Source organism: Canis lupus, chromosome 4 (assembly GCF_011100685.1).
Source record: "Canis lupus familiaris isolate Mischka breed German Shepherd chromosome 4, alternate assembly UU_Cfam_GSD_1.0, whole genome shotgun sequence".
NCBI classification, from domain to species: Eukaryota; Metazoa; Chordata; class Mammalia; order Carnivora; family Canidae; genus Canis; species Canis lupus.
The window spans coordinates 74,309,446-74,334,337 of NC_049225.1; the positions used below are offsets into that span (position 1 = coordinate 74,309,446).

At 38.6% G+C, this 24,892-nt stretch overlaps 2 protein-coding genes across 8 annotated transcripts in view; one reads left to right on the plus strand and one right to left on the minus strand.

Moving 5' to 3' along the window:
* RAD1 (RAD1 checkpoint DNA exonuclease) overlaps positions 1–24,892 on the plus strand; it is a 61,508-nt gene that overhangs the window by 26,801 nt on the left and 9,815 nt on the right. Inside the window, exons 7-8 of one of the 2 annotated variants that reach the window (XR_005358604.1) lie at positions 16,206–16,273; positions 16,670–16,823. The exons of the other annotated variant lie outside the window; for it this stretch is intronic. The gene's annotated coding sequence lies outside the window, so the exon portion shown is untranslated. Of the gene's footprint in view, positions 1–16,205; positions 16,274–16,669; positions 16,824–24,892 lie in introns of those variants that run through there. 2 annotated transcript variants of the gene reach the window in all.
* Positions 1–24,892, minus strand: part of TTC23L (tetratricopeptide repeat domain 23 like) — a 59,864-nt gene that overhangs the window by 3,483 nt on the left and 31,489 nt on the right. For 5 of the 6 annotated variants that reach the window (XM_038535361.1, XM_038535364.1, XM_038535365.1 and 2 more), the window contains 4 exons: positions 16,427–16,554; positions 15,765–15,914; positions 7,759–7,841; positions 685–791 (listed from right to left, as the gene is read on the minus strand). In XM_038535361.1, the coding sequence (XP_038391289.1) occupies positions 710–791; positions 7,759–7,841; positions 15,765–15,914; positions 16,427–16,554 (443 nt within the window). In that variant the 3' untranslated portion in view covers positions 685–709. The remainder of the gene's footprint in view (positions 1–684; positions 792–7,758; positions 7,842–15,764; positions 15,915–16,426; positions 16,555–24,892) is intronic. The other variant, XR_005358603.1, reaches the window with a different exon arrangement.

The window sequence follows — 24,892 nt, forward strand, 5'->3', positions numbered from 1 at the left end:
CACTAAGGGACAGGTACTATTCTCCTCTCCATTCTGTCGATGAGGACACAGGGTAACATGCAGCTAGAAAGTGGTGGTAATGGAGTCTGAACCCAGATTTGTCTGTCTCCAGAGCTAGCTCCCGGCCGCCATGAATCATAAAGAAAAATTAGTTCACAGGGATGTATTGAAGTCATGTTTCTGTGATCAGATAAAATAGTTCATTGGTGAGATAGTCGTGTTCACAGACCTTATTATGTCCTGAAGTGGGGCCCAGATTCTTTACCAAACTATAAAAGCATTCTCGTACCCTCAGTTCAAGCAGGCGCTGCAGTACCCCTTGCTTTAAAATAAAACCAAATCTTTCTTAGTTTTTCTACTGTGGTTCTAAAGACTCTTATTTGCCAAAATTTAAATCACTGACCATTTCAAAAAGAATTCAGGTGTATAGGAATACAGTCTTTTTTAAAAAAATTAATTTGTTTTCAACATGCCAATGGGGGAGTTTAGTATATTGAAAGTTCTGAGAAGCCCAGGAAATGAACGTGTGTCACTTTATTTATCCTACTTTATTTTTCTCTAAACCAATCTGCCCAGAGCCTTTCTCCCTCCTCCATGTAGGCAGTGCAACATCCCTTGCAATCAGCAACCCTTACAATACCCTCCAGAAAATGCTACTGTGTATGGCAGCCATAAAGAACTTACCATTGCTTTGATACGATGTCCTCTGTCATACCTCAGGGCCTTTGCATAGACAGTTCCTTCTTCCTGGAATGGTTTCTCTTCTCCACCTGGATGAACTGTTACTCGCCCTTCAAAAAACAACTCAGATGTAACCCTCTCAGTGAAGTCTTTTTCCAGCTTTCTTAGACTGTCTCTCCTTCCCACCTGCACTGCACTGAGATTTCTACTACAGGACTCATTCATCTTTTCATCATTTCTTCTTAGTTGCCTCTCCTACTTGATTGTTGTCTTAAGAGTCATGACCGAGTTTAACTTTATTAGCGCCCACTTCTTGAACCGCACCCAGCATTTAGTAGGTGCTCACAGAGATAATTGTTGAAGAAATGAGTGAAGATGAGGAAACAATGTATAGGCGACCAAGGGTCATGTAGCTATTTCATGGCAGAGCGGGGCCTCACACATGAGGTGCCTCCGCTCAAAGTACACTGCTCATGTCGCTATGCCCAAGTAGCAGATCTGTGGCAGTGGCTCAGCCTTCCCCCCACCCAGACTCCACGACAATATGAATAAATCAGCTCCACGAAGCCCTTGATGCCCTGGAATGTCAAGCAAGCATCACTCTAGGAAACCACTAATAGAGTGGGCCCACGAGATGAAAACTGTCTGCTCTCCTTGCCCTGTTCCACACTGTATCCTCCTATCAATCCATTTCTGTGGACATGACAGAGGCTGTAGATTGTAGAACCCCTGACCTGGCACCAGGACACAAGAGCAGAGTTGCTTCTCATGACTCATACACCGAGGTTTGCCTGAATATTCTCCCCTCTGGTTCTGTAGAAGCAGCGTTGGAATATTCACTGATAAGTGATAGGAAAAGAACAGGAGGGCCGCATCTGGAAAACCAGCCAGCGGAGCATAATTTCATCACTGAGGTCCTGCCCAAGCCTGGCCTGGCTGACCGCGCACCTCATCTACCCTCTCCCTTGACGCACTCCTCTCTGGCCAGAATTGCTCCCAATCCTACGTCCCTTGGCTTTCGCCCCACCCCCACCCCCCAGCACCCCCTCAGCCCAGAAGAGGCTGTTCTGTCTTCACATGACCGAGGGGACAGCAGACCACTAATCAATGGGCATTCCTTCTCCCCCCTCTTGGGAAGAGAAAAGGATGGTTTTCCTTGCTGCTCCTGCTGGCTTCTATATCTGAAGACCCATCAAAAGAAATAACCGAAATAGCTCTTTGGCAAGCGGCTGTCCTAGAAATGTTTAAAAATAACAAAAATGAAGTTGATGCACCATACTCATACTTCCAATATGTCTAGATGACTAGTTCGAGTTGTAAAACTAGCTAGTATTTATTGAATATTTATTTATTGAGCTAGTGTTTATTGACCATAAGTCAGACACTGTGCTAAGGGCATTATGTAAAAGGCTCATTTGTTCTTCATTATGTTTCCATATTATAAATACTAGTCTGGTCCTCACTGGAGGAAATCGAGGCTTAGGATAACTTGCCTCGTGACACACAGAAAATGGCAGAGCCTGGATTCCAGCACAAGTCAGTCTGACTCTAATGTCCATGACCTTGACTCTTATACTCTTCTAACAATTAGAACTGTTCAGTATAGGAAAGGGCCACTTCGACAGGTGATGAGTGAGTTCCTGATTTGGGGAGGTGTTTAATTAGGTGCTGGATTATTGGGGTAATCTCAAAAATCTGCTCTACCAATACAGCTTGCTCGAATGTCAGTGGCGATTCTCTATTTGCCAGCATATTGGCTTCTTAGTAGTCCTCTTCCTCCTATCATCATCAGCGTCATCATCAGCACCACCTCTAAGTAGCACATAGGCCTCTATCAGGCCTCTTTCTGAGCAGTTTTACTTCCATTAATTTAGTCACATTTTATAGATTTTTTACAGATAAGGAAACTGAGGAGTAAAGTGACTTGTTCGAGGTCAGATCGCTAATAAATAAGAGCTGGTATCTGACTATAGTACATTCTCTTAACACTACATTACACTGTCTCTTAATATTTGACACACATGCCATACTCTTTAAAAATGTATCTTTTTTATTATTACAGATATAATACATATTTGTTATGTAAAAAAGTCAACAGCACAAATATATAACATAGAAGTTGAAAGCCCTCCACAATCTTATGTCCCAGAGATAGTTAGTTACCTTTACAAACTACATATTTATATATATTTATGGGTTATACTATATATGATACTCACTAATATGTACTTTTCATGTTTTACCACTAATAATATATCTGCAATATATCTCTATAACTCTCCAAAGCTCTACTTCATGCTTTCGAATGACCATATACACGATTATAAACATGGACTCGTTATATTGACCATAAACGTGTACTGGTGCTCCTACCGGTGGACATTTGAGTTTTTTTCTACTGTTTTGATATTATTTAAAAAAGTCTAAGGGTTGCCTGAGTGGCTCAGTCAGTTAAGCCTCTGACTCTTGATTTCAGCTCAGGTCATGATCTCAGGTTCATAAGATGGAGCCCTGCATTGGGCTCCCAGCTCAGCACGGAGTCTGCTGGTCCCTCTCTCTGCTTGTCCCCCCTCTTGCCCATGCTCTATAAGTAAATAAATAAATTTTTAAAAATAAAATCTACAAGGAAGACAAATGTCTGCATGACTCCCAAATAACACAATAATAGTAATTACAACAATTAACAGTTACAGAAGCTTACGAGTGCCATATACTAAGTAAAGCAATGAAAACAGAATTCTTATTATTCACATTTTTAAGATTATTTTTAAAAATTTTTAAGTTTCCACATCCAACATGGAACTCAAGCTCACAACCACTAAATCAAGAGTCATATACTCTACTAACTGAGCCAGTCAGGTGCCCCTTCACACTTTTTTAGATGAAGGAAGGAAGACATAAGAAGTCTCACAGCAAATGAGAAAGCTTAAATTTGAGCCCTGTTTTTATTCCAAATAATATTGCATATATTATCTCTAAAATAAGTACAAATGTTTTCTCCTAAGCCTTTCATTTCATATATACATATTTCACGGGTTTTTGATCCATTCCCCTCACTTCAGAATCTATGTCCTTGAGCTCCTGAACTATTGAGCCTACTAGACATTGTCTAGTGGATGCATTGTGGGTACCTCAAACTTAATACATCCAAAATAGAAATCATCATCTTCCTCATACCCTCTAGACATCCTCCAGGATGATCTCCACTTGTCAACACTATTTCATTTAGTAGCACTACCATTCACCCAAATGTCCAAGCTAGAAACTTCAAAGTCTCCTATGACTCCTGCCTCTATTACATCTCACATCTAATTGGCTCTAAGGTCTTATTAGAATAGATCACAAATTGTTTCTCAATCCATCCTCTCCACTTTCCTCCTATTATGGCTTTAGATAATTAGGGCTCCCAACACGTCCACCTTGGACTGTTGTATCTGCCTCCTAACTGATCTCCCTGCTTCTAAAATCACCCTACGTCCCATCTATCCTCTCACTGCTGTCAGAGTTAATGTCGTAAAGCCAATAATCTATCATGTTGTATCTTGTTAAAATACTTCTGTCTACTAAGTTCTAAACTCCTTAGCATGGCACATAAAATAGCCCATAATCTCACCCTAATTTATCTTTCCAAACTCATGTCCAGCATGTTCTTACTCATGTACCTTGTGTTTCCTCAGAAATATCAACTCTCTCCATGCCACTGTGCTTTTTGTTCATGCTACTTGAAATGCCCTCCTCTGGCTTCTCTGCTTCCTGCTGATATCTTACTTTTCTTTGAAGACTCAGCGACCTGCCCCCAGTGTATACACAGTTTCCACCCATATTTCTAGTCTCCCAATTTATTACTTGTCCTCTTTGTTCACATTTCTATTAATGCTTTACTACACTAGTCATCTAGTCATGTGTGTTTGCTTTTCTGAAAGGACTCTATCTTAAAAATATTAGTATTTAGTACTTAGAAGGAGCCTGATATGTAAGTAATTAAAACTGAAGTACATTTGTGATTTAGGTACAAGTTTACTCCAAAATCTGAGATTTTCTGTGCCTTTTCAATACACTAAAATCTGACTTGAGAATTGCAACTGTCATCTAACCTTACAATCAACTCCTTGAAATCAAGGGGCCATTTCTGCTTTCACTTCTTTGCAGAGGCTTTAAAAGCCAAGAATTGGGGCTCCTGGCAATGAATGTCCAGTGATGTTGTCACTGGGTTTCCATAGGAGGTGGGGTAAAAAGCACAAGAGCTCATTGGAAAACTCGCCGAGTTCCAGGACATCTGGGATTGATCATTCCAGTGAGATGCTCAAGCAAAGAGAACAATTCTTGTACTGGTTTTTTAATTTTTTTTTTTTTTACATCTGGGCTTTGGCAGCTACTCCTATGGCTTTGCTCAGCACTTCTTGAGGAATGAGATATGGGCTTGTTTTGGTGGAAGAAAAACCTCTACTGACTCAACTTCTCCTGCAGCAGAGTCCTCCAAAAGACTGTTCCTCTTTATCTCGATTTTCTTGGCAGGTCCTGGGCTCATTGTCATTTACAGAGAGAATTAGTCTCCACGTGCCTAAAGAAATTCATACTACCTGGGGTCTGAATTAGGTTATACCAGCCCCTCCTAATTTCTGCTCTTCCTCTGATTCTTTTCAAACCATGGACAAGAAACAAGGAACGGTGAAAGACGGGGAAGGAAAACCACAGGCTACCAAGGAAGTACATTCACTCCAGCTGCTCCCTAATTTCTCTTTTTAAATACAAGCTGAGTAGAACTTTAGCTCCAGGTTTGAGGGAGAAGGGGGAGTGAAGGCTGTGTTGCAAACACTGACTGAGCGAGCACACAGTCTTCCAGGCTTGATCCTATGCATGTCCTAGACATTATTTTATTTAAAACCCACAACAACTTTATGTGGTATACTATTATCTATTTTAATGATGGAGAAACCAAAGTTCAAGATGGTTAAATGATTTTCCCAAGGCCACATACTTAGTAAGTGACAAAGGCAGGTTAAGCTAACAGGGATGAATCCAGTCAGGTATGCTCTTTACTCATTATTTGTAAAATAAAATAATAATAGTTGCATGCTACACAAAAGCTTCTCATTTAAACATTCAGACCTATTACCTCCAGCATCTCAGAAAGATTAACATTATCATCATTATGATTATTCCAACATTCACCGAGCATTCAAGACCTGCCAGGACTTGATCTAGGCATGCTGTATTATATATAATCTTATTCTCAGAAAACCTACCTTTTGAGCAAGGTACTGTTATTTTCTTAAACAAATAAAGGCCAAGAAAGGTTCGCCTACGTCAGGGAACTGAGATTGGAACCTGAGTTTTAAATTCAGATAGTCTGCCTTCAGAGTGTGGGCTACACTGCCTACAAAGACCACATCTGGAGTTAGAAAGACCTAGTTTCAAATTCCAGCTCCACCTCTGTAAATATCAGCCCTCAAAAAAAAAAAAAAAATATCAGCCCTCAGTGCCTCCATATGTAAAATGCACCTCCAGAGGCTCCCCTGCTAAGCGGGTGTCTCCATATGTATTCTCAAATTCATCAAAGTGAGAATCCCCATTCCATAGTAAAAAAGAAGTGCATTTTTGAAATATGATAGATGTGGGTTTAAGTCTCACTATACTTACCAGCTAGGTGATTTAAAACAAAATATTCAAGCTTTCTGATTGTTTTATCACTTGCACATGGGAGATAAAAACACCTCCCTAATAGGATTATTTGTGGGTTAGAAATAGTATATGTATTTTACAGTACAGTATTATTATACAATTACACAATATTATTAATATTGTTATGGGGGCACCTGGGTGGCTCAATAGGTTAAGCACCTGACCCTTGATTTCAGCTTAGGTCATGATCTCAGGGGAGTGAGATCAAGCCCCAACTCAGGCTCTGTGCTGGGTGTGGATCCCACTTGGGATTCTCTCTCTCCCTCTCCCTCTGTCCCTTCCCCCTCTTTTTAAAAACATTTTATTTATTAATTATGAGAGACAGAGGGAGAGAGAGAGAGACAGAGACACAGAGGGAGAAGCAGGCTCTATGCAGGAAGCCTGATGTGGGATTTGATCCTAGGACTCCAGGATCACACCCTGGATTGAAGGCAGGTGCTAAACTGCTAAGCCACCCAGGGGTCCCTATATATAGTTCTTGACCAGGAAAATATACTTTCATACACATTAGCAGGTAGGGGGCAAAGTTCCCTATACACCATCCTCACATGGGCATTACTAGAGAGGCTAGAGAACCTCCTTCTGGATACTGATGAAGCAGGAGAATTAGAGGCTTATTAGAGGCTTTAAGGAGAAAAGCACATGGCCTTTAGAGTCATACTTGCTTGAGCCACCACTTACTCCAAGATGAAGTATATTTAGGCAAGTTCCTTTGCAGAACATTGGACTCCCTTCCATCAAATGAGAGCTATTGTATTGGAGATTTTTGAGGATTAAATACTTCACAGCTAGGACCTAGCTCAGTCATAGGCGCTTAGTATACACCCAACAAATTTTAATTCTCTTCTTTCTTAGAAGAGAATATTTCAAGGTCAACATGATTCTGAGATGAACAAAAAGCAACGATATGCCAAAGATAAATAAGGGGCAAGTCTGTGCAAAACACTCTTTTATTACTAACGTTGGAGATTAAATCCTGTCCCCCACCCCAAAATCTTGCCTTATATTGAAGGACCAAGATTGTATATATGCAGCAAGAAAAAAACAAGTTTAATGTATCCATTTACTTTATAGAAATCCATATTGGATCTGTCACAGGCTGTCAGCTGAGAAACTCTCTTGTAGGATTTGGTTCCAATGTTCAGCATTGAAAGAGATATGATAAATAGTAAATATTATTGCAGAAGACCCTCAGAACATTGGTTTCTGAGACACTACTAGAAATCAATTAGTTACCACCACAGGATTTGGCCAAAACCATAGCAGAGGTTGGCATTCTGCCTTAATAGCAAGAATAACAGAGGTGATCACCCCTAGCTGAAAGAATCTGGGCAAGGCCATGCTATCCACATACCCACACAGATGACCTGGTTGATGACCAGAGCCAGAACTCACCTCTGCAACAAGGTAAGGAGGTCTTTTGTGTCTCTGCTTTTACTGTGCTCACTTCCATATAAAAAGATTTGAATCATCAGACACTGTAGGTAAGTTGAAAAACATAAGTTAAAGAGAATCAGATAGCAAGCCCCATCATTATAAACCAAACTCAGGAGAACACTAGTGGAATTGAGATATCATGAGTTTACATTTCAAATTTCTGAATCTCCTCCTGGTTCCCAACCAAGAAGGAAAAGGAGCCTGAATTTTTTTTAAGGATTTTATTTATTCATGAGAGACACAGAGAGAGGCAGACACAGGCAGAGGGAGGAGCAGACTTCCTGTGGGGAGCCCAATGTGGGACTTGATCCCAGGACCCCAGGATCATGACCTGAGCCAAAAGCAGATGCTCAACCACTGAGCCACCCAGGTGCCCAAAGGAGCTTGAATTGAAGGCTCTGGACACCCCCCATGGGTCTATGTGTATCATTCCATTTCATTGCACCTACCACTGCTGTATATGGCTATGGATCACCCAAGTAACAGGGACAAAACATAGCTGCAGGAGTGGCTGCCATGAGGATTTTCCAAATAGCTATGACCAAATGGATGGACATAAATGAAATTGGTGTACGGATCCTAAATATGCTGTATCACTTTACTCTTAGGTAGTTTTCCATTTAAAATTGTATTCCTGACCTCTCTTTCCAATCAAGGTGGAATAATAGGGATCAGATTTACCCTTGCACTTGAAACAGTGAAGAAGAAGAAGAAGAAGAAGAAGAAGAGAAGAGAAGAAGAAGAAAGAAGAAGAAGAAAGAAGAAGAAGAAGAAAAGAAGAGAAGAAGAAGAAAAGAAGAGAAGAAGAAGAAGAAGAAAAGAAGAGAAGAAGAAGAAGAAGAGAAAAAGAAGAAAGAAGAAAAGAAGAGAAGAAGAAAAAGAAGAAAGAAGAAGAAGAAAGAAGAAGAAGAACAAAAGAGAAGAAGAAGAAGGAAGAAGAAGAAAGAAAAGAGAAGAAAGAAGAAAGAAGAAGAGAAGAAGAAGAAGAGAAAGAAAAGAAGAGAAGAGAAAGAAAAGAAGAAAGAAAGAAGAAGAAGAAGAAGAAGAAGGAGAAGAACGAAGAAGAAGAAGAGACAGAAAAGCAAGCCAGAAAGAAGAAAAGAAGAAGAAGGCAAGAAGCAGACCAAAGAAGAGAACAAGAAAGAACAGCAGCAAGACAAGAAGAAAGGAAGAAGCAAAGAGAAGAAGAAGAAGAAGAAGACAAGATAAGAAAAGAAAGAAAGATAGAAGGGAAGAACAAGAAGCAGAGAAAGAGGGAAAGAGGAAGAAAGACAGAAGCACAAGAAAAAAGAAAAAGAAAGAAGTATGAAAGAAGAGACAGAAAGAAAGAAGAAAGAAATGAAAGAGACAAAGAAGTAAAGAAGAAAGAAAAAGAAGAAGAGAGAAAAAGGAAAGAAGAAGGAAGAAGGAAGAAAGAAAGAAGAAGAAAGAGAGAAGAAGAATGAAAGAAGAAGAAAGAAGAAGAAGAAGATAAGAAGAAAGAAGAAGAAGAAGAACGAAGAAGAAAAGAAGAGAAGAAGAAGGAGGAGGAGAAGAAGAAGAAGAAGAAGAAGAAGAAGAAGAAGAAGAAGAAGAAGAAGAAGAAGGAGGAGGAGGAGGAGGAGGAGGAGGAGGAGGAGGAGGAGGAGGAGGAGGAGGAGGAGGAGGAGGAGGAAAGGAAGGAAGGAAGGAAGGAAGGAAGGAAGGAAGGAAGGAAGGAAGGAAAACACATATGTAACAATCTTTAAGACGCTGAACATCAGCCAACAAAGAGCAGTGTCCCTGAGAGAGGGCAACAAGTGATATAAATCCTATGACTGCCCCCAGATTATTGCTTTAGGAGCATTTCCAGGCCATGATGTAGGGAAAGGAACAACTTGAAGCTCAGCAGACTCCCTGAATTGAGGAAAAAGAGCTGAGAGTCCCAGGAGATTCTCAGAGCAGAGTAAAAGAGAGGAGACAGCTGCACAGAAAAAGATCCAGAAATATCTGCAGTGGGTCTCCTTTAATTATTCAGCAGAGTACTAATTAGCACATCTGTGTGAGAAAACTGCCCAAAGCTGGGGAAAGCATCAACTGAAGGGGCTGGCAGGAACAGGACTGGGCACTTACACAGGGCTAGGTACAGTGCCTGTTCCAACCAGCTAATCTAGAAAGCCTCATTTTGGGGGGACCATTGGGTGGTGTACTCAGAAGGCTTTTTGCCTCAGTAATCACGGATAATTAGCCCTTGACTAAATGCTGCTCTAGTCTCATCTACTGAGTCTTAAAAGGCAAGACCTAAAAGGACCAAACCATAACTGACATCCAGAACAAAGTTCAAAATACTTATAGGAATACAAAAATATCCAACACCCAATAACACAAAATATACAATGTCTAGCATCCAAAGGTTGCCAGGCATGTAAAGAAGAAAAGTATGATCCATATAAGAAAAGTATGATCCATATGAGATAAATCAATAAAAACCAACCCCAAACTGGTTTGATACTAGAATTAGCAGAAAAGCATATTAAGACCATTACTGTAACTTTATTTCATGTGCTTAAAAAATTGAGGACATGAAAAACATTTTTTTTTAAAGACCCAAATCAAATTTCTGGAGATGAAAATATCTGAAGGAAGAATACACTAGATGGGGTTAAGAGATTGACATTGGAGAAAAAAAAAAAATCAATGAACTTGAAAGCACAGGGATAGGAATTATAGACCCAAAAAATCATGGATTGAAGTGTCTGGGTGGCTCAGTGGTTGAGCATCTGCCTTTGACTCAGGTCATGATCCCGGGGTCCCAGGATCAAGTCCCACATCGGGCTCCCTGCAGGGAGCCTACTTCTTCCTCTGCCTATGTCTCTGCCTTTCTCTGTGTCTCTCATGAATAAATAAATAAAATCTTAAAAATCATGGATTATAGCAGTAGGTACAGAAAAATAATTTTTATAATACCAAAACCCAATTTTATAAAATCCAACAACTATTCCTGATTTAAAAGCAACAATAACTCCTTAGCAAACCAGGAGTAAAAGGGAATCTCCTCAACCTAAGAAAGCATCTATTAAAAAATCTACAGCTTGGCAGCCCCGGTGGTGCAGAGGTTTAGCGCCACCTGCAGCCCGGGGTGTGATCCTGGAGACCCGGGATCGAGTCCCACGTTGGGCTCCCTGCATGGAGCCTGCTTCTCCCTCTGCCTGTGTCTCTATGAATAAATAAATAAAATATTTTTTAAAAAATCTACAGATAACATCAAACTTAATTGATGAAAGACTAAATTATTTCCCCCTGAAAACAGGAATTAGACAAGGTTGCCTGTTCTCACTAATTCTATACAACATTGTACTAGATGTTCTAGCCAATGTGACAAGAAATAAAAGGCATCCAAATCAGAATGAAAGAAGTAAAACTTTATTTGCAGATGACAAGATCATCTATGTAGAAAATCTGATGAATCTATGAACAGCTACTAGAACAAGTGAGTTTAGCAAAGTTATGGACACAAAATTATTATATTAATAAATCCCTTTTATTTCTATACTAGCATCAATAATCAGAAATTGAAATCCGTATATGATACATTTAAAATAGCATCAAAAATATGAAGTCAGTATGAATAAAACTAAGAAAAGATGCAGAAGATCTGTACATTGAAAACTATAAAAAATATTGGGAGAAATTAGATGATCTATAAATAGAAGAACACCATGTGTTTATGAGTAAAAAGCTCAAGACCGTTAAGATGTTAATTCTTCCCAAGCTGATCTATACATTCAGTGGAATTCAATCCAAATCCCAACCTGTGTTTTTGGAGAAACTGACATGGCGATTCTAAAATTCCTATGGAAATGCAAAGAACCTAGAATACTCAGAATAACACTAAAAAAGAAGGACAAAGTTGGAAAACTAACACTACCTAATTTCAGGACCTGTTTTAAAGCTACAATAATCAAGACAGCAAGGTATTGGCATCAAGATAGAAAAACAGGGGGTGCCTGGCTTCCTCATTTGGTAGAGCATGCATCTCTTGAACTCAGGGTCATGAGTTCAAGCCCTATGTTGGATGTAGAGCCTACTTTAAAAAGAAAAAACAATCAGTGGGATAGAAAAGAGTCCATAAATAAATCCACATATACATACACACACACAGATTTTTTTAAGACTTTATATTATTTTATTTTATTTTTTATTCATGAGAGACATAGAGAATCAGAGACATAGGCAGAGGGGAAAAGCAGGCTCCCTCCTGGGACTCTATCCCACGACTCCCAGATCATGACCTGAGCCAAAGGCAGACGCTCAACCACTGAGCCACCCAGGTGCCCCACAAACTGATTTTTGACAAAGGTACAAAGATAATAAAGTAGAGAAAAGAATGTCTTTTCAATAAAAATAATGCTAGAACCGGATATCCATATGCAAAATTAATTAATTAATTTCACTGAGATCCAGTCCTAGTACCATAGAGGAAAACTGACTCAAGTGGATCATAGACCTAAATATTAAATCTAAAACTATAAAAAAATCCAAAAGAAAACAAAGAAGAAAAATCTTTGTGACTTTTTTAGGCAAAGATTTCCTACATAAAACATCAAAAGCATAACCCATAAAAGAACAAAATGATAAACTGAACTTCATTAAATTTTAAAATTTATGCTCTTCAAAAGACATTTGTTAAGCAAATGAAAAGACAAACTGCAGACTGAGAGAAAATATTTCCAAATCATATCTGATAAAGAACTTGTACCTAGAATATATGAAGAACTCTAATTTTTTTTCGCTTTATATCATCATTTAGGACTTGAACTAGGAACATGTGTTCATATAAACACACAAAAAATTGTATATCAGCATCTTTACAATATTAAAAGAGTCATATACAAGTCCACAGGCATTGGACACAGCATGGTTAGGGTATATGAAGAACTTTTAAAAGTCAATCATAAGAAAGCAAAGAACTAATGAAAAATGAGCAGATTTGGATCAACACTTCACCCAAGAAGATAAAATTAGAAATAAATACAAGGAAAGATACACAAGATAAACACAAAACCACAATGAGGGGCGCCTGAGTGGCACAGTAGGTTAAATATCCAACTTGTGATTTTGGCTCAGGTCTTGATCTCATGGATCATGAGACTGAGTTCTGTGTGGGCTCTGTACTCAGCACAGAGTCTGCTTGGGATTCTCTCTCTTCCTCTGTCTCTCTCCTGACTTGTGCTCTTGCTCGCTCTCTCTCTCTCAAATAAATAAATAAATACCTTAAAAAATATCTTAGAAAACACAATGAGACACCACTCCATACTTATTAGGGTGGCTACAATTAAAAGCACTGGCCACGTAAACTCCTGACAAAGATGTGGAGAAACTGAATTCTCAGACCCTGCTGGGAGGAATACATGATGCAACTATTTTCCAAAATTTTGGCAGTTTTGTGTAAAGGTAAACATACACCCATCATATTACTTAGCCATTGTACTCCTAAGGACCGAGCCAAGAGAAGAAAGTGTATCTCCATACAAACATTTGTACATGAATATTCATAGTTTTATCCATAATAAATTCAAACTGGAAACAGTCAAATGTTCATCATCAGGTGAATGGATAAAAAAAAATCATGTTGTCCACATAGTGTAGTACTCAGCAGTAAGAGTAAACCATGGATACACACAATAATATGGATAAGTCTCAAAATAATTATGGTGAAAGAATGATTTAACTATAGGATTCTACTTATATAAAATCGTAGAAAATGCTAATGTGTCTACAGTGACAAAGCAAACCAGTTATTGCCTGGGGGTGGCTTTGGGGGAGGGGTGGAACTGAATAATTACAAAGGGACATGGGGAAACTTTTGGGGGTGACTGATATATTCATGATCTTGATTGTGGTAATAGTTTCATGGGTCAAGATGTCAAAACTGATCAAACTGTACACTTCAAAATATGTATAGTTTATGGTATGCAAATAAAAATTATTCCATCACAAGATTATAATTTTTAAGGTTTGTCTTTTCTCACCTCCACCCTACTACATTTAACTTTGATTCCTTTTAACATGAAACGTGAACTGCCCAAGAAAAAAGTTAGCCAAAAGTGTCACCCCCTTTATGCTCTATTCTATCTGCCAAAGGAGTTTCCTCACAGCATCAACTTTTGGTGAGATTTCTTGCCTTCTTTTTAGCTCCGGGAGTAGTTTCCAATCCCCAGAACAGCATCTATTAACTTAGGCTAATTCAGAAACTTCCAGCATCCCACTGATGGATACCCAGCATGAGGAAGGTGTTCCAACCTCAAAACGACAGCCTGACTGTCAGCATGCCCTTCTAGTTCCCACCTCCTTTCTGGGCTGGGACATTGATGTGTCTAAAGCCCTAAGGATAAAAGCTGATAGCAAAGCTGCAGCCCCTACCTACCTTACAGAATCCTAAATCCCCAAGTTGAATCACTATTCCAAATGGAAGATGTAGCTGTGCCATCAGACATCCATGGCCAGGTAAAATCTAGATTGGGCTCGCTTTTCATCTTGTGTACAATATGTATGCTGGGTTGGTTTTGTTGTTGTTGTTGTTTTTCATTTCAGAAAAGTTGCTCTCAATGACTTCTTTGATTACTGTTTCTATTCCAAGTATTCTAGTTCTTTTTCAGGAATACACACAATTCTTCAGGTAAATCTCTACTTTGCCTCCCTCTTTCCCTTCTCTCTGCATTGCAGGACAGCTTTTCAAATCTGCATTATCAATCTTTGATTCTTTAAACTGACAGGATATTATATCTCTAGAAGTATTAAAAGCACAGATTCTAAACACACCTCTTAGAACTTGTGATGTAATGGTCTGAGGTGAGGCTCAGGAATCTGATTTTGTTAGTCTGTTTCATTTTTGTTTTGATTTTTATTGACTCTGTTGCGATTTTAGATTTGGGAGATGTGCTCACCATCACTGTGACACATTAAGACAGTCTTCCCTATTTTCCACGTAGCTTTGAATTCTATTGGATTTGTTGTTTCTCTGAAATCCATTATTTCACTCTTGAATCTCATCTCATCTTTTGGACTCAGATAGTCATTCTTTCACTGTAAAGTTTTCTGTCCTTATAGGTTTTTCTGCTCCCATCCCTATGTTCATGCTTCCCTTGAAGACAGTCTTCTGATCCCTGTAACTTATTTCATAAGGTTTTCTTTTTCTCAGAATCTTCAAAATAAGGCCCCCTTTCTCCCATTATTTACTATCTTCATACTTATTTCCTGATTACATTTAGTTAACCTGAAATGAGATAAAATCTCTCCAAACCTGTTGTTTGCCGATGTACACATGTGGATTGCTTTCGACTCCTCCCTCTGCTCACATGAGTATTGGTTGAGCTTCACCAACTTTTTCTCTGACATTGAATAAACTTAGATTTTATGTAGAGACATCCCTACCGATCTGACCTTGTCTTTAGCCTTGGTCTGTCAGAATACTGACTAGCTGAACCGTGGTTTGGTCTCACCTCTTGCCAGATCCTACTACAGGATGTGAACGTCCAGGGTTGTCTGAGCCCCCTGGGAAGGTATCAGTATTTGGGCAAGAATGGTTTACACAAGGTGTTCTTGACCGCCCAACGTTGGGTGCTTTCATACTCTGCCACTGCCATACCTAGATTCCAACATTGTGATGTTGTTACTCTTTTAAGAGGCTGGCCCAGCATGGACACAACAAAAGTCTCTGTATCATGTTCTCCCTCAGCACATCTAAGAAATGGAATTTTTGCTTTACTTAAAAAATCAAAAGGAATAGTAAAGTAAGGAAAAAGCGAAGGAAGGAAAGAAGGAGAGGGAAGCAAAAGGGAGGGGAGGGGAGGAGAGAGGACAGGAGGAAAGGGGACGGGAGGAGAGGGGAGCGGAAGGGGAGAGGAGGGAAAGAAAGGGAAAATAATCCCCCCACACCACACGTATTACTCTTCACATTGTGCTTACAGGCCCAGGAGAACATGTAAAAGGCTGCCAGCATTCACCTTCTGTAACAGCTGAATGGCCTTTCTGAGCTCTCCTTTGGCGAAGCAGATCCTGCCCATGTTGTAAAAAGTTTCGGCCACTTTTTCACTGCAGTCACCATAACTGATGACTTGAGACTTCAGTGAAGCCTTTAGCAGTCTGTAAGCCTCCTAGGGAATGAATTAAAGAAAAGTGTTTTAAAATCATTCTGGCAATTCTGAAGGAGCATGTCAGTTTTATTCCATTATTCTATGGAGGAGATGTTCTACATCACACTGACGCAACCCACCAGGTCAGGCAGTTGTGGTGTGTCACCTAAGTAATGTGGTTCTGTGAAGAGTAAAATTCCAAGCTTAAGTTCAATAATTATAGTTATTCATATATATATAATTAATGATAGTTAATGTATAATAATGAATATATATATATATATATATATTCATTGCCTGTTCTCATTGCAGGTCTCATAAGGAATCTCAAAAAGTCTGAGATATAATTTGATGGTATCAGTTTCATCAGTTGATGAAAGGTATGGATTTTTCTGTAGGAAAATAAAGCCATGTCTGAACAGTCATAATATAAATTATATATATATATTTACATATATAAATGAACACTATGAAGGCTAAGGATCTTGCCAAAGATCACACTGCCTCTTGTTGATTTACTTTTTCATATTTACCTGTTTTTCGCCATTTTGGACAAGCCATTTGCAAAATTCTTCAATAGTTGTCAGTGTTTCATAATCTGCTGGGCCCAGTGTTGCTTGATATGCACTGATACTCTTTATAAAATATATCTCAACAGCATCTGCAAAAAAAAGGGGAACATTTAAGGCAGGCTGCTAGCCTTTACAAGTAGCTAATATCAGCTTTGGCTCAATTAAGACATTTCATACTTAAATTCATTGCCTGTTCTATTGCAGGTCTCATAAGGACCCTCAAAAAGTCTGAGTATAATTTGGTGGCATGGCATCAGCTGATGTAATGTTATTCTGTTGATGGATTTTTCTGTAGGAAAAGAAAGTCACATCTGAACACCCTTATCCTAAGACCCAAAATAACTACCATATTAAATTCCCAAGTGCGATAAAAGAGTATATACTTAGCTAAATTACACTCTGATAGAGTATTGTTTACTGGGATTCCTGCTAGGTGTGTGTGTGTGTGTGTGGGGTGTCTATGTGTGTCGAGGGAGAGTTTTTGCTTCAAAAGTATTTTAAATATAGTTGTTATTGTTTAAAAATTTACTTTTAATGTTGTCTTTTATTCCAACCATAATAGATGTTTAGGTAATCAGTCTAGAAAATGCAATAGAAGCAAAAAGAAAATGAAAATTGTCTCCATTCACACTACTCAGAAACAGGCACTGTTAACATTTTTTACCACTGTATTAGGTATAATTGGCATACCACACATTCAACCATGCAATTACACAGTCTGATGAAGTTTTAGTAAATTTACAGTTATGTAATCACGATCAAAATCCAGTTTTAGAAGATATCCACCAACCCCAAAATGTTTCTCCATGGCTGGTGGCAATCAGTGCCTCCTCTCACCCTGTCTCAGGTAATAACTGACCTTCGTTTGATCTCTATGTCTTTTGCCTCTTCTAGAAATTTCATATAATTGGATTCATACAACATAGTAGTCTTTTGTGATTCTTTCATGCATCATGCTGTTTTTGAGGCTCATCTATGTGCATGAAATTAGTACTTCATTCTTCCTTCTGAGTAGATACATATTGTTGATCCATTTACAAGTTGATGCATATTTGTGTATATAGTCCATTATACCTATCCTCAGTTCCAATTCTCTTCAATCTTTTCTGTGGATGAGTGTCTGTGTGCTCCCATTTTCTTTCAGCCTAAGGGCTTTCTTTAGTATTTATTTTAGGTCAGGACTACTACCAACAAATCTTGTCTGTCAGGGAATGTCTATCTCACCTTCATTTTCTTTTCTTTTTTAAAAAGTATTCCTCATTTAGGCAATCTCTACACCTTACATAGGGCTCAAACTCACAACTCCGAGATCAAGAGTAACATGCTCTTCTGACTGAGCCAGTTAGGTGCCCCTCACCCTCATTTTCAAAGGATAGTTTTCCTGAATATAAATTCTTAGTTGAAAAAAATAATAATAAGATAAATTTAAAAAAATAAAAAAAATTCTTAGTTGAATTTTATTCCAACATTTTGAATATGTTTTTCCACTACTTCTAGACTCCATTGTTCTGATAAAAAACCAGCCATTAATCATATTGTTCCCCTCTACATAATTGTTTTTCCATTGCTGCTTTCAAGATTCTCTTTTTGTCATTCAGTAATTTGTGCCTAGTTGTGGTTCTCCTTGTGCTTATCTTATTTGGCATTGAGAGTTTTGGATCTGTAGATAATAAACATGGGAAGTTTGGGGCCATTATTTCTTTAGATAATTTGCTGCTTCATTCTGCCTTCTACCCTTCTGGAGCTCCTGTTGCAGGTATGTTGGTACACCAGCTGTTGTCCCACAGATCTCTTACGCTTTGTTCATTTTCCTTCAATACCTTTCTCTTTTGTTCTTTGGTCTGGATCATTTCTAGTGTCCTACCTTTGAGCTATCTCATTCTCTCCTCTGTCATCTCAAATCTGATGTTGAGACCACTTGATGAATTTTCATTCAGTTACTGTATATTACAACTCTACAAATTCCATTTGGTTGTTTTTTTTCTTAAATAGTTTATTTTCTCTATGGAGACTTCCTATTTGCTAGGCAATTTTAATTGTATTTTCTTTTAACTCTTTGGTCAGTTTCCTTTAATTCTTTGAACATATTTATGATAGCTGCTTTGAAGTCTGCTGAATCCAACATCTAGCCCACTTAGAGGCAATATCTATTAACTACTCTGAGTATTTTATTTGTATGTTTCTCTTTTGTTGAAAACTGTACATTTAAAAAAGAAAACTGTACATTTTAGATATTATATAGTAGCAATTATAGATTCTGATATATTTTTGTGGGTTTTTGTTTTGTTTTAGTGCATTGCCTAGACTTAAACTACAGAATCTGTCTCCTCTATGGTGTTTGAATGTTAATGTCTTTGCTCAGGTGTTTGGTTTCTTTAAAATAGACTTTATTTTTTAAAGCAATCACTCAGAAAAATTCAGTGGAAGGTACAGACATTTCCCACATAATCTGGCCTACAGAAAGCATTTGTGATGGTTAATTTTAAGGGTCAACTAGACTGAGCTAAGGGATGCCCAGATAGGTGATAAAACAATTTCTGGGTGTGTCTGCAAAGGTGTTTCTGGAAGAAATGAACAATTGAATCAGCATACTGAGTAAAGAAGATATGTCTTCACCAAGTTCACCAAAAACAAAAACAAAAACAAAAACAAAAACAAAAAAAAAAAGGAAAGGAAGTATGGAATTTCTCTCTTCTTGAGCTGGAAATCCATCTTCTCCCCTCAAATATTGAAGTTCTTGGTTCTTGGGTCTTTGAACTCTGAGACTTATACCAGTGCCCCCTCACTTCTGTTGGTTATTAACTCTCTGGAAAACCCTGACTGATACAGATTTTGATGCCAGGAGTGAGCACAACAGGACTTTTACTTGCCAAAGCCACGGCTGAGTACCCAGTCAGCCAGCAGCCGATAGCAACACTGAGCCCCTGACATGGTACCATTACCTGGGGTGATTAGCCAGCTACCTGGTAGCAAGCTGATTACATTGAATTATTTACTTTATGGGAAGAGCAGCATTTTGTTTTTATTTTTATTTATTTTTTTAAGGATTTTATTTATTTATTCATGAGAGACAGAGAGAGAGAGAGGCAGAAACACAGGCAGAGGGAGAAGCAGGCTCCATTCAGGGAGCCCGATGTGGGACTTGATCCGGGGTCTCCAGGATCAGGCCTTGGGCTGAAGGCGGCGCTAAACCGCTGAGCCACCGGGGCTGCCCAAGAGCAGCATTTTGTCCTTAAGTGGAATAGATTTCTACTCTGGATAAATCTGCCTTCCCTTCATGCAATGCTTCTGACAAAACTACCATCCATAAACTTACAGAATGCCTCATCCACCATTATGGTATTCCACACACCATTGCTTTGGCTCAAGGAACTCACTTCATAGCAAAAGAAGTGCAGGAATAGGCCCACACTGGTGGAATTCACTGGTCTTACCATGTTCCCTACCATACTGAAGCAGCTGGCTTGATTGAATGGTGGAATGGTCTTTTGAAGATAGTTAAAGTGCCAGCTGGCGGGCAATACTTTCCAAGGCTTGAGTTCTCCAGAAGGCTGTATGTACTCTAGATCAGCATCCAACATATGGTGCTATTTCTCCAATAGCCAGGATTCCCAGGTCTAGAAATCAAGGGGTGGAAATATAAGTAATATCTGAAAGTGAAGACTGCCATCTGGCCTCTTTGGGCTCCTCATGCCCCAAATCAAGGAAAGGAGTTCCTATGCTACCTAGGGTGACTCAGCCTGAATACTAAGGGAAACTGAACCACTACTCCTCAGTGGAGGAAAGCACCTTTCTGGAATAGGAGATTCCATCCAGTAGTTCTTAGACAGCATCTCATAGTATTACTATGCTCTGTGATTAAGGTCACTGGAACACTATTAACATCCCAATCCAGGCAGGGTTAGTAATGGCCCAGAACCCTCAGGAATGAAGGTTTCAGTCAACCCAGTAGGTAAAGAACCAGTACCAGGTGACGTGCTTGTTGAAGGCAAAGGGAATACAGAATGGTACTAGGAAAAGATAGCTATACCAGTTACAACCACGAGATGAGTTACACAAATGAGAACTGTAACTGTCATGCGTATTTCCTCATTGTGCTATGAATATGCTTGTGTGCACATATGCACATATTAAGCAAATATCTTATTTTTCTTCTTTTATTCCCTTTTCATGGAACAGAAGATGTACTGATGTTATATCAGTATTTATTGTTAATTTTACATCATAGTTTTCAAGTTATGGAATATCAGAAGAGTAAACATCATTGAAGGACTTTATCTCTTCTGGGAAAGGGATTAGTACATTTTCAGTTGTACTCATGGTAGTTATACCATATTAGGCATAATTATGTCTTTATTTGGAGATTAAGTAGGTTTGAGGAGATGCATGTAAGATCAAGCTGACGAGGAGTGGACTTGTCATGTTTGTGTCAACTTGACCATGCAAAGGGATGCCCAAACAGCTGATAAAACATTATTTCTGGAGTGCATCTGTGAGGGTGTCTCCAAGAGAAGTTAGCATCTAAATCAGTAGATGGAGTAAAGATGATCTGCCCTCACCGGTGTGAGTGGGCATCATTCAATCTATTGAAGACTCAAATAGAATTTAAAAAAAAAAAAAAAAAAGGTAGTGGAAGAGTGAAGTCGCTCTTGCTCATCTTGAGCTGGGATGTCTATCTCTTGCCCTTGGACATCACATAGTTGTTTTAAATTCCCAGTCTGATGATTCATATATCTGAGTCTGGTTCTGATGCTCGTTGTGACTCTTTAAACTGTGTAGTTTTTTAGTTTTGTTTTGTTTTGTTTTGGGGTTTTTGTTTTATCTTTGCCTTTTACTATGCCTTTTAATTGTTCTTGATAGGTGGACATGATGTACTGGGTAAAACTAACTGTTCTAAATAGGCCTCTAGTAATTGGTGGTAAGATGTGGAATTTGGGTGGAGAAAGCATCCTGTAGTTCCATGATTAGCAGTCTTTCAATGAGCCTGTGCCACTGAACCATGAACTTCATGAGTGCTTCTCTTTCTCTGTCCCCTTCTCCCCTTCTCCCTTAGGTGGCACAGGATGGCTAGAGTGGGCTGAAGTTGGATATTTCCTTCCCCCAGGCTGGTTAGGCTCTGAAAACAAAACAAAACAAAACAAAAAAATAATAGTTTGGGCTCTGGTAAAATTGTTTCTCTGGAGGATAGGCCTTGTTTAGCAAAAAGCTCTGACGTACTTTAATTGGTTACTTCTCTCCTCTCCCTTCAGGAAGCAAGGGGGCATTTTTCTCCAATATTCACTTTGAGAACCTGGCCAAGCTCCTGGAGGTAAATCTAACAAAAGTGTAGAACCCCCCCGCCCCCCCAACCATGGTACTTGGAATTTTTAATTTTTAATTCCCAGTTTTGTCCACACTGAGCTTCTAGAAATTTATCAGCTACAGGTCAGGCATTCCTACCCCGGTACCGGTTCCTGTAGAGATAGGTATCTGCTCAGGCAAATTGTGGTTCCCTGTCTCCCTAATTTCAGAGGCATCAGTTTGCCCTGTGATCTCACTTCTCTGACAGATCTAAGAGCAATTGATTTTCCAGTTTGTTCAGCTTTTTTACTTGTTGTTAGGATAGAGTGGTAACTTCTGAGCTCCTACATGCTAGAGACCTAAAGTCTTTGCTTGTGTTTTAAGGTTTTTTTTTTTTTTTTTTTAATTTTGGTCTGGATTCGTGGGGTTTCCCCTGTGCCTGCAGAACCTAATGTTGACCCAACTATCTGACTTGGAAAGAGACTGTGCTCAAAACCTTTACAGTGTATGTCTTCCATCTTCTCTTGATTGATCTGTATGTAGACTGAGGCGTGCATTCAAAGCTCTGCTGCATTTCAAGCCTCCTTTGCTTATGATTTTCCGTATCTTCCCTGTACATGTATGTGGTTTTCCAGTGGGCTAGGGGTGTTGGGAGAGCTTACCTGCCCTTCTCTTGGCTCTCTCATTTCCAGGTTCTTCCTGTACAGTTCTCAGTGGCCCCAAACTCATACAAACCAGGACAGCAACTTCAGGCTACCACATATGCAGGTTTTCTTTCCTTTCATGTCTTCTGACTTGGCCACCTTTACCTGATGAATCGGGTGGGGGGGGGGCAGGGGGAGGGGGGTTTGCCCCTTGCTCTCCGAATTGAGTCCCATGCCTCTGTCACAAAGTTGCTGGTTCTCTCAGCCAGCCCCCTTCTGATAAAACTGCTATTCTCAGATGGACTGAGGTGGGTAGGAGCTGCCTCAGGCAAAAAGGTCAAGAAGACTCTCTTTTACCAAAGCTCTAGCAGTTCTCCGAGGGATGCTTTCAATTTGTTGTCTGCTTATTTCCAGTGCCTTCAAATGGTTGTTTTTGGACATTTTATTCAATTTGTGCATGTGTGTGTGCTGAGAGGATGCACAGACCTCTTAACAAAGGCAGGGCTGGAAGTCTCTACCTTTGTTTACATTGTGATGTACATTTTGATGCAATTTTACTTACTCTGCAGTTCATTTTTCATGTTTTTATATATATAAATGTGTGTAATTATAAACAATAGTATTATGTCCTAAAAATTCAAGGTATTTTCTCCTTAATACTGTTATTTTTTATTTTTTTAATACTGTTATTTTTTAATACTGTTGTTTTTAACTACTTTATTTATAAAGTCTTACCCTTTCAAAGACTACAAATTCCATCTAATATACTAAATATTCCTTTCACTAATTGATAAACATGTAGGTTAAAAAAATAAAATAAAATAAAAAATAAACATGTAGGTTGTTTTCTAATTTTTTTATAATTATAAATAGTGCCACAGTGAACCTCCTTATGCCTGTTTCCTTTTGATTTTACTAGGTAGTATCAAGTTGTTTTCAAAATTTCATATCAATTTATACTATCACTCCCACCATCTATGAATGAGCAGACCTGTTTTCTCACAATCTGGCAAGTGCTAGAGATTTTCATTTTTAAAAAATTTGGACATGGGATGGGTGAAAACTTGACTTTAAAGGTATGTATAGTTTAAGATGTGTAATATTCTGCCAAATTATACTTCGGAGAGTTTGTGTCGATCATAAATATCATTTTTTGAAATGATGACAATTTGATAGAAACTTGATCTTTGCTGTTTTATATTTCTGCATTATTACTATGATTGAAACTTTTCCATGTCATTATTGGCTATTTGCTTTAGGTAATGCTCAGTCTTATTTTTCTATTGTAAAGTAGATGTAAATTTTAGCTCTTACATTTAGGACAATGATCCATTTTGAATTAATGTTTGTGTATGTTTATGAAAGTGAGTTTTTTTTCTTTTTCCTTTTGACATGTGAATACATGGTTCCAACTATTCCAATTCCATTGTTGAAAAGACTGTTCTTTCCACATTGAACTATCTTAGGATCTTTATCAAAAATTAATTGGCCTTACTCATACAGGTCTATTGTGTTCCAGACTCTGATCTCTGTTCCTGCATCAGTAGCAAACTCTCTTGATTACTGCTGCTTTATAATGAATCTTAAATCAGGTAGTATGATTGCTCTAATTGTATTATTTTTCAAAATAGTTTCAGCTGTTCTAATTTCTTTGCATTTATATATAAGTTTTAGAGTCAGCTTGTCTACATTAACAATTGCTGAGACTTTGTTAATTTGTGTTAAATCAAGATATCAATTTCTGTAGAAGTGACTTTACTGTATGTCTTCCAATCTATGAATATATTATGTCTCCATTTATTTGAGTCACCTCTCCTTTCTGTGATTGGGGTTTTGTAGTTTTCAGCACACAGATACTGTACACATTTTGTTAGATTTATACCTAAGTGTTTCATTTGGGAGGAGGTGGAGGAAAGCAGTATTTCTATAAATTTCAGTTTCCAGTTGTGCATTGCTAATATATAGAAATATGATGGAGTTTGCATGTCGACCTTATATTCTGTGATTTTGCAAAGCTTAAACTCAGTGACTAGTTCTAGGAGTTTTTTAGGTTCCTTAAAATTTTCAACAGAGACAGCTGTATTGTTGCAAATACAGTATTTTATTTCTTTTAAGCTAAAATGTCCTGTAGGAGCCTGTGTGGCTCAGTCAGTAGAGCATGTGACTCTTGATGTTGGGGTCATGAATTCAAGCTCCATGTGGGACATCAAGATAACCTGAAAAGAAAATCAATCAGGCTCTGTGTCTTTTTCTTGCCTATTGCACTGGCTAGGACTTCCAGTATTGCTGAATAAAAGAAGTGAGAATTAACATCCTTACCTTGTTCCCGATCTTAAGGGCAAAAACTCACACTCTTTCACCATTAAGTATGATGTTAGCTATACTGTTTTTGCACATGCCTTTTATTAGATTGAGGAAGTTCCCCTTCCATTATTAAAGGATGTTGGATTTTGTCACATGCTTCTTCTGCATCAGTTAAGGTTATGTGCTTTTCATCCTTGGA